Below are 10,000 nucleotides of genomic sequence, written 5' to 3'. Positions count from 1 at the left end.
CACAGTGTCACTGATAATGAGAGAGGAGACACACACACACACACACACACTCACTCACCGGGTAGAAACAGCTCCTTCCATATCAGGCACACATCTCCGGCTGCAGACAGAAGCAGCCCTGCCAGCACCGCCCCTGTGGAACCGCACAGGGACCGCCCCCCTTTGTGATACCACACCAGGCCGGCCAATGACAGCACGGGGGCGGACTTCACCGCCGCAGAGAAGGGGGAGGGGCTAGAGTCAGGGAGCCAGAGGTAGAAGTACGTTGAACTGGAAACGAAGAATGGAAGCAAACTGGTAACCAGTTCAGCCAACTGGGAGGAGGGAGAGAGAGAGAGAGAGAGAGAGAGAGAGAGAGGAGGGTTCAACGGGTTATTATGGGCTGGAATGAGGGGCAGTTGGGAGCCACTCACACACACAGTCTTTGTCAACAGAATTTAAACTACATATCCCAGCATGCATCTGCATTGGGGTCCATGACAGGGGATCATGGGAGATGTAGTCTGTTAACTTTACCATACATCAAACAGTAAAGGAAATGTCACATTGAGAAAGACTTCTAGTCGTTAGTCATTGAATTCACACTGAAGACCCTGAGAAAGACTTCTAGTCGTTAGTCACTGAATTCACTCTGAAGACCCTGAGAAAGACTTCTAGTCGTTAGTCATTGAAGTCACACTGAAGACCCTGAGAAAGACTTCTAGTCGTGAGTCATTGAATTCACACTGAAGACCCTGAGAAAGACTTCTAGTCGTTAGTCATTGAATTCACTCTGAAGACACTGAGAAAGACTTCTAGTCGTTAGTCACTGAATTCACTCTGAAGACCCTGAGAAAGACTTCTAGTCGTTAGTCATTGAATTCACACTGAAGACGCTGAGAAAGACTTCTAGTCGTTAGTCATTGAATTCACACTGAAGACCCTGAGAAAGACTTCTAGTCGTTAGTCATTGAATTCACACTGAAGACGCTGAGAAAGACTTCTAGTCGTTAGTCATTGAATTCACACTGAAGACGCTGAGAAAGACTTCTAGTCGTTAGTCATTGAATTCACACTGAAGACCCTGAGAAAGACTTCCAGTCGTTAGTCATTGAATTCACACTGAAGACACTGAGAAAGACTTCTAGTCGTTAGTCATTGAATTCACACTGAAGACACTGAGAAAGACTTCTAGTCGTTAGTCACTGAATTTATGAAGTTCCTTTTAGCGCTTCTAAAAATCCATGGAGTGTTTTTTTACAGTTACAGGAGATTAACAAACGAATAAAATTAATTAATCCTTACCGTTCTTCGTTCCTTTCTGCGACAGTAAGCTTGCGTTTCAAGAATGTCCATTTTGTATTCTCCGTTGGTGTGGAAATGTATACAAACACACACACACACACACACAAACCAGCCTCTTCAAATACACCAGCGACCGCGGATCACTTTACAGACCATCAACTCTTCAAACTAACCTCGAACCGTCTCTCTCTTTATAAAGTCTATTATCCTATGATCTGTGTATCTCTCTCTCCTTCTATTCTCTTTATAAAATCTATTCCTAGATCAATCCCTATTATCCGATCCACCTCTCCCCTCTAATAATAATCTGTCTCAATATCCACAAGTATTTTATACTCTCTCTCTCTCTGTTGCTAGATGTCACAGTCCATCTTCCATTGAGATAAGAGTTCAGAAGTCCACTCCACTCCACTCCAGCCCAGCCCTGTCTCTCCTCTCTCCGCGTCAGCGATGTGAGCACGCCGCTTCAGATTTCAATCTGATAAAAACCTGGAGAGCAAAGTACAGCAACGTGGCTTTTTATATTGAGGGGAACTCCAAACCAGAAGAGACCGAGAGAGAAAGTCAAGTTTGGAGTTTCTGATCCAGTGAAGTTCTGGATGACGAAGGCATTAAAACGTTTCTCTGCTAACTTGACTTCCTCTCTCGGTCTCTTCTGGTTTGGAGTTTCTGATCCAGTGACGTTCTGGATGACGAAGGCATTAAAACGTTTCTCTGCTAACTTGACTTCCTCTCTCGGTCTCTTCTGGTTTGGAGTTTCTGATCCAGTGACGTTCTGGATGACGAAAGCATTAAAACGTTTCTCTGCTAACTTGACTTTCTCTCTCGGTCTCTTCTGGTTTGGAGTTTCTGATCCAGTGAAGTTCTGGATGACGAAGGCATTAAAACGTTTCTCTGCTAACTTGACTTTCTCTCTCAGTCTCTTCTGGTTTGGAGTTTCTGATCCAGTGAAGTTCTGGATGACGAAGGCATTAAAACGTTTCTCTGCTAACTTGACTTTCTCTCTCAGTCTCTTCTGGTTTGGAGTTTCTGATCCAGTGAAGTTCTGGATGACGAAGGCATTAAAACGTTTCTCTGCTAACTTGACTTTCTCTCTCAGTCTCTTCTGGTTTGGAGTTTCTGATCCAGTGAAGTTCTGGATGACGAAGGCATTAAAACGTTTCTCTGCTAACTTGACTTTCTCTCTCGGTCTCTTCTGGTTTGGAGTTTCTGATCCAGTGAAGTTCTGGATGACGAAGGCATTAAAACGTTTCTCTGCTAACTTGACTTTCTCTCTCGGTCTCTTCTGGTTTGGAGTTTCTGATCCAGTGAAGTTCTGGATGACGAAGGCATTAAAACGTTTCTCTGCTAACTTGACTTTCTCTCTCGGTCTCTTCTGGTTTGGAGTTTCTGATCCAGTGAAGTTCTGGATGACGAAGGCATTAAAACGTTTCTCTGCTAACTTGACTTTCTCTCTCAGTCTCTTTGTTTTTCATACATTAACATTCCCAAGTCTTGTAAGACGTGGGACAACTGGACACTTGTTAGTTTAGCGAGGAGACAGACAGGAGTCTTGGACCATGAAGGACAGGGACCCGATGACTGGACACAAAAAAAAACAGATATATATGTGTAATAAAACACAAAACATTTTCCAAACCATCTTTGAAATGTTTAATATTTTGAACAGAATAAAAAGGAAACAAGAATCAAAAAGGAGACAGAAAAATAAGTTTGTTGTTTTTTTTTCTTAAACTCTGATTTCAGGACAAGTGCTTTATTACATATTTCATATTTTCACAGTTTTCCTCTCTCTCTCTCTACTTCCTCTTTTTCTTCGTCTTCCTCCCTGTGTTTTTCGTTCCCTTCTTCCTGCTTCGTGACTCGTAGATTGAGAGAAGGAGGGGGAGGGAGGGAGAGAAAGAGAGAGAGATCTTGAATTCTGCTGTTGATAACTTCAATGCTTATCTGAAAAAAATAATGATAATTAACAATATATTAAACTCAGGGGGACTGTCTGAATCGTGTTTGGTGTTGCTGTATAATATATAAAACTATGGCTATTGAAACTCAGGGGGACTGTCTGAATCGTGTTTGGTGTTGCTGTATAATATATAAAACTATGGCTATTGAAACTCAGGGGGACTGTCTGAATCGTGTTTGGTGTTGCTGTATAATATATAAAACTATGGCTATTGAAACTCAGGGGGGCTGTCTGAATCGTGTTTGGTGTTGCTGTATAATATATAAAACTATGGCTATTGAAACTCAGGGGGACTGTCTGAATCGTGTTTGGTGTTGCTGTATAATATATAAAACTATGGCTATTGAAACTCAGGGGGGCTGTCTGAATCGTGTTTGGTGTTGCTGTATAATATATAAAACTATGGCTATTGAAACTCAGGGGGGCTGTCTGAATCGTGTTTGGTGTTGCTGTATAATATATAAAACTATGGCTATTGAAACTCAGGGGGGCTGTCTGAATCGTGTTTGGTGTTGCTGTATAATATATAAAACTATGGGTATTGAAACTCAGGGGGACTGTCTGAATCGTGTTTGGTGTTGCTGTATAATATATAAAACTATGGCTATTGAAACTCAGGGGGGCTGTCTGAATCGTGTTTGGTGTTGCTGTATAATATATAAAACTATGGCTATTGAAACTCAGGGGGGCTGTCTGAATCGTGTTTGGTGTTGCTGTATAATATATAAACACAACCTGACTAAGCAACTAATTTAAAAACGCTCTCTCTCTCTCTCTCTCTCTTCTGGGTTGGAGTGTATTATGGGATGCGGGATCCTCACCTGTGCGACGGTGGTTTCTCCTCAGTGGGCGTGGCTTTCTCTGTGATGTCAGCCGGGGGGCGGTCCTGAACGGTTTGAGTGACAGACGGAGGATCTGAGGTAGCTGCTGAAGATCCTGTATCGCTGAGAAATCAATTGATAAAATTAATCAATACAAATTTGAACTGTGTAAGATTTATACGATACAAGCAGGTAATAATAATAATAATAATAATAATTATAATAATAATAATAATAATAATAAGTCCTAGAAAAAACAACTACTTTTTAAAATAACAATTCTAAATCAGCACATTTTTTGCAAATGCTTACGACATTTTTCTTAAATAATGATTCATAACAAGATGAATTATTATTATTATTATTATTATTATTATTATTATTATTATTATTATTATTATTAATGAGTCGCTCAGCAGACGCTTTTCTCCAGAGACACTTCCAGAGACCAGGGGGGTGAACTCTGAATCATCAACAACTGCTGCTGCTGCTGCAGAGTCACTTCCAATAGGAGCTCGTTTGTTTGACTGAGCACAAGGAGGTGAAGCGACTCGCCCAGGGTCACACGCACGCACGCACGCACAGGGAGTCACTGGGTGCTGCAGAGTCACTTCCAATAGGAGCTCGTTTGTTTGACGTCTCATCCGAAGGATGGAGGACAAGGAGGTGAAGCGACTCGCTCAGGGTCACACACACACACACACACACACACGCACAGGGAGTCAGTGGCTGCTGCAGAGTCACTTCCAATAGGAGCTCGTTTGTTTGACGGAGCACAAGGAGGTGAAGCGACTCGCTCAGGGTCACACGCACACACACACACACACACACACACACACACAGGGAGTCACTGGCTGCTGCAGAGTCACTTCCAATAGGAGCTCGTTTGTTTGACGTCTCATCCGAAGGACGGAGCACAAGGAGGTGAAGCAACTCGCCCAGGGTCACGCACACACGCGCACACACACACACAAACACACACACACACACAGACACACACACACACACACAGAGCTGCCTTTCTGAACTACTGTGATACAATGATGTTTTTCCTGGTTGTGTTTTGAACTGTCAGCATTATATTTGTTGAAATGTTTAAAATGATCAATAAAAAATGATTAAAAAAAACGACAGGTCATTTAAATAAATAAAATAAATAAAATTCCACCAGAATGAAAAAATCCGTCCCCCCCCCCTCACGAAGCCTTATTAAAAAAAAAAAAAAAAATACAAACAGACTCACACGATCTCACAGCGTTAACGCGAGCCAGCGAGATCCTTCTCACAGCTTACCTGCTGCAGCGCTGCATGCTGGGAAGACTCGGAGAGGAACCCCCCTCTCTCTCCCCATTGGGCAGAGCGGCCCCCTCCTCCCTCTCCCTCTCCCCACCAGGGGTCGCTCTCCCTGGTCCGCTGCTGCTGCTGCACTTCCCTTCTGTGGAGGCGGGGGGCGCTGTGGGCGGGTTTTTCGTTTTCTTGGGGCTCCGACTGGCCCCCGAACTCCCTCCGCTCCGCCCGGCTTTGTCAGAGTCGCGGTCGCCCTCCTCGCCAGCAGGGGAGCCAGACTGCGTCTCTCTGTTAATTTCGGGGCTGCGTTTGACCTCCTTGGCAGTAGGGGGCGCTGTACAGGCTTCTACATTACCTGGGTTTAATTTAACCACTTTTTCAGTATTCGATTCTGGTTTCGCAGGGCTGCATTTACCCTCCTTGGCCACAGAGGGCGCTGAAGAGGAATTAAATTCTATATCAGAGGTGCATTTACCCTCCTCGACTGCAGGGGGAGCTGAAGAGGAATTGGATTCTATATCAGCAGTGCATTTACCCTCCTTGACTGCAGGGGGCGCTGAAGAGGAATTAGATTCTATATCAGTGGTGCATTTACCCTCCCTGACTGCAGGGGGCGCTGAAGAGGAATTCGATTCTATATCAGCGGTGCATTTACCCTCCCTGACTGCAGGGGGCGCTGAAGAGGAATTTGATTCTACATCAGCATTGCATTTACCCTCCTTGACTGCAGGGGGCGCTGAAGAGGAATTGGATTCTTTATCAACAGTGCATTTACCCTCCTTGACTGCAGGGGGCGCTGAAGAGGAATTGGATTCTATATCAGAGGTGCATTTACCCTCCTTGACTGCAGGGGGCGCTGAAGAGGAATTGGATTCTATATCAGTGGTGCATTTACCCTCCTCGACTGCAGGGGGAGCTGAAGAGGAATTGGATTCTATATCAGAGGTGCATTTACCCTCCTTGACTGCAGGGGGCGCTGAAGAGGAATTAGATTCTATATCAGCAGTGCATTTACCCTCCTCGACTGCAGGGGGAGCTGTAGGAGGATTAGATTCTGTTTGCGAGGGGGTGCGTTTGGCCTCCACAGAGGCAGGGGGCGACAGAGAGCTGGGAGGAGCTGCGACAAGGACGTCAGTGGTTTGCTTAGAAGCTGTGGAAAAAAAATAAAAAAATAATAATAATAAAGTTTAGAAGATTTGCTTTAATTTGTTTTTTTTTTTGCAAGCGCTGCGGATTTTATTTCTGAACGTGAGCTCTCTACCGGTTCTGAACAGACCCGAAAAACGACCCGACACCAAAAGGGTCAAAAGGTTTTTAAAAAAAAACCCTGAATCTACAAGGAATGAATCTCAAACACGAATCACTCACCCCACTGCTTAAATGCATCATAATAAACATCATCATCACCTAAGTTTCGACGAATAAGGTTCTTACACTGCTGTGATGTCACGGCTGTCTGAGGGGAGGGGCTTGTTTCCATGGAGACTTCCTGGGAGCTAAAAATTAAAAAAAAAAAACATCTAGTATTTTGAATATTGCAGATCAGAGCTGGGAATCAGACTCCTATCCCACAGCAGTGTGATCCAGTCCAGGTTTTACTGCTACCAGCTTGATCAGCCCCCAGTGTGTCTCGCTAACAAGCTCAGGGTGTGTCTGATTATTAAACTCACAGTGAAACCAGGACTGGATCACACTGCTGTGGAATAGGAGTCCGATTCCCAGCCCTGCTGTCTTTTCCACGGTTAACACAGAGTTCGATGCCTTTACCTGCGTGGGATTGTGGGACACCTGTTTGAGAAGTTAACCCAACTCTCTCCATCGCTCCCTTTTGGCTGCCCGGAGCGCTCCCACATGCTTGAACCCGGGTCCACCGGCGACTGAGCCGGGGAGATAGAGAGGGAGGAGAAATCAGCGACCCAGCCAAAATCTGCTGAGAGAAAAAGAAAGAAATGTCTTTATAATATACAGCGCTAGACCCTGATATTGATGCGATCCAGCCCTCTGAAATGTCTTTATAATATACAGCGCTAGACCCTGATATTGATGCGATCCAGCCCTCTGAAATGTCTTTATAATATACAGCGCTAGACCCTGATATCGATGCGATCCAGCCCTCTGAAATGTCTTTATAATATACAGCGCTAGACCCTGATATCGATGCGATCCAGCCCTCTGAAATGTCTTTATAATATACAGCGCTAGACCCTGATATCGACTCCCTGTTTATTAACTGAGGCCCCTTACTTTCTTTAGTTTTGGGGTCAGGGGTGACACTTGTTTGTTGGGCCCCTTCCTCGTTCTCTCTCTCCTCCTCTTCGGAGTCTCTGCTCCTTCGGCTGTCTGTGCTGCCAGAGCTCCTGAGAGAGAGAGAGAGGAGAGGAGAGAGGGGAGAGAGGAGAGGAGAGAGGAGGGGAGAGGAGAGAGGAGGGGAGAGGAGAGAGGAGGGGGGGGAGCGAGGAGAGAGGGGAGAGGAGAGGGGAGGAGAGAAGAGAAGAGGGGAGGAGAGAATGAAATAAAACCAACTCGGTCAAAGTGAAACGAGAGAAAGCGAGCAGAGTTTGAAAAGTTTCCTATTCCACAGCGCCCCCTACCTGCAGCGCCCCGTCAATGCACCCACAGAGAGCCGGGGCTCTTCCCCCTGCCAGACATCTTCCTCGTCCGAATTCTCACCCTCCTCCTCCTCATCATCAAACTGCTGAATCTTCTCCTTACAGCAGAGATCAAACAAACTGGAGTTGAGCTGAAATAGAGGAGAGGAGAGAGAGAGAGGAGAGAGGAGAGAGAGGAGAGGAGAGAGAGAGAGAGAGAGGAGAGAGAGAGGAGAGAGAGGAGAGGAGAGAGAGAGGAGAGAGAGAGGAGAGAGGAGAGAGGAGAGAGGAGAGAGGAGAGAGAGAGAGAGAGAGAGAGGAGAGAGAGAGGAGAGAGAGAGGAGAGAGGAGAGAGGAGAGAGAGGAGTGAGAGAGGAGAGAGAGAGGAGAGAGAGGAGAGGAAAGAGAGGAGAGAGAGGAGAGAGAGAGGAGAGAGGAGAGAGAGAGAGAGAGAGAGGAGAGAGAGAGAGAGAGGAGAGAGGAGAAAGGAGAGAGGAGAGGAGAAAGGGGAGAGGAGAGAGGCGAGAGGGAGAGAGGAGAGGAGAGCAGAGGAGAGAGAGGAGGAGAGAAGAGAAAGGGGAGAGGAGACAGGCGAGAGGAGAGAGAGGAGAGAGATTGATAAGGAGGATTGCTGGCTCAGCGGTTAAAGAACGGGGTCTAGATACCAGGAGGTTCAAATCCCGGCTGAGCCTCCGACTCCCTGTGTGTGTGTGTGTGTGACCCTGAGCGAGTCGCTTCACCTCGTGCTCCGTCCTTCGGATGAGACGTAGGATGTAAAACGTCCCCTAGTCCAGGTTTTACTGCTACCAGCTTGATCAGCCCCCAGTGTGTCTAGCTAACAAGCTCAGGGTGTGTCTGATTATTAAACTCCCAGTGAAACCAGGACTGGATCACACTGCTGTGCAACGGGAGTCTGATTCCCAGCCCTGTGGTTCTCTATTAAGACTTGATATTTTGAAGATGCTGAAGACTGATTAATTATTGGAGATCCTAGTCCAAAACTGGTTTTCTATTGAAGCATCCCAGTACAATACATAATACAGAGATCCACAGGGCTGGGAATCAGACTCCTATTGCACAGCAGTGTGATCCAGTCCAGGTTTTACTGCTACCAGCTTGATCAGCCCCCAGTGTGTCTAGCTAACAAGCTCAGGGTGTGTCTGATTATTAAACTACCAGTGAAACCAGGACTGGATCAGTGGGAGACACAGACACAGAGAGAGAGACACACAGAGACAGACCAGAGACACACAGAAAGACACTGACACACACAGAAGATAAGAGACAGAGAGAGGGATATGAATTATAAACTTACACTTTCGTTGTCAACATTGAGGGAAAAATTGATATTGGAAGCTTTATCGAAAGGTGCGCTGAAAAAAAAAAAAAAAAAAATATTGCATCACATCATGTAAAGAAAGCATCGCGATTCATCGAGACACAGTGAATCGCTCCAGCCCTGGCTATAGGACTACAGCTCCCAGCATGCCTCTGCACCCGCGGGCCATGGCGAGGCATGCTGGGAGCTGTAGTTCTTTATGCTGCGGTCTCCTATCACAAGCGATACAGACCTCTATTACGACACATCATGTAAAGAAAGCATCGCGATTCATCGAGACACAGTGAATCGCTCCAGCCCTGGCTATAGGACTACAGCTCCCAGCATGCCTCTGCACCCGCGGGCCATGGCGAGGCATGCTGGGAGCTGTAGTTCTTAGAATCACAGCTCTGTTAAAACATGCAGCTTTCTTTACCTTTGAATCTGTCGGAGATGAATACTGAGCAATGAGGGGGGGCGGGGTTATCAAAAAAAACGACAGGAAGCGAGGGAGTTAGAGAGAGAGAGAGAGAGACAGAAAAGAGAAGTGTTAGCGCGCACAAACACACAGTGATCGCCCACTGCTGGAGGAGGAGAGGCAGTGCAGGCGGTCACATAGCATTCATATTATTTGGCTCACAAGCTGTTGAAACATCAGATTCGGGGCACCCTCTGTCTGTCTGTGATGTCATAACCACCCCGTCAGTGACATCATCTACCCCCCCACCCCATTGAGAGA

At 46.0% G+C, this 10,000-nt stretch overlaps 2 protein-coding genes across 5 annotated transcripts in view; both read right to left on the bottom strand.

The window, feature by feature from the left end:
- The window catches only part of LOC131731650 (lysoplasmalogenase-like protein TMEM86A), a 2,517-nt gene extending 858 nt beyond the window's left edge, over window positions 1–1,659 (bottom strand). The window contains exons 1-2 of the mRNA XM_059020897.1: window positions 1,285–1,659; window positions 59–314 (exon numbers count right to left, since the gene is read on the bottom strand). Coding sequence (XP_058876880.1) covers window positions 59–314; window positions 1,285–1,335 — 307 coding nt within the window. The 5' untranslated portion in view covers window positions 1,336–1,659. The remainder of the gene's footprint in view (window positions 1–58; window positions 315–1,284) is intronic.
- A 1,264-nt stretch (window positions 1,660–2,923) lies between these two features.
- The window catches only part of LOC131731649 (serine/threonine-protein phosphatase 6 regulatory subunit 1-like), a gene marked incomplete at its 5' end in the record, with an annotated part of 16,152 nt that continues 9,075 nt past the window's right edge, over window positions 2,924–10,000 (bottom strand). Inside the window, 9 exon segments of one of the 4 annotated variants that reach the window (XM_059020896.1) lie at window positions 2,924–3,231; window positions 4,069–4,191; window positions 5,362–6,505; window positions 6,790–6,851; window positions 7,123–7,285; window positions 7,600–7,712; window positions 7,947–8,095; window positions 9,259–9,316; window positions 9,698–9,721. In XM_059020896.1, the coding sequence (XP_058876879.1) occupies window positions 3,228–3,231; window positions 4,069–4,191; window positions 5,362–6,505; window positions 6,790–6,851; window positions 7,123–7,285; window positions 7,600–7,712; window positions 7,947–8,095; window positions 9,259–9,316; window positions 9,698–9,721 (1,840 nt within the window). 4 annotated transcript variants of the gene reach the window in all.

This window comes from Acipenser ruthenus, unplaced genomic scaffold (assembly GCF_902713425.1).
Source record: "Acipenser ruthenus unplaced genomic scaffold, fAciRut3.2 maternal haplotype, whole genome shotgun sequence".
Taxonomy (NCBI): domain Eukaryota; kingdom Metazoa; phylum Chordata; class Actinopteri; order Acipenseriformes; family Acipenseridae; genus Acipenser; species Acipenser ruthenus.
The sequence above is the reverse complement of the archived record's forward strand: the minus strand, read 5'-3'. Positions and strand labels throughout refer to the sequence as shown.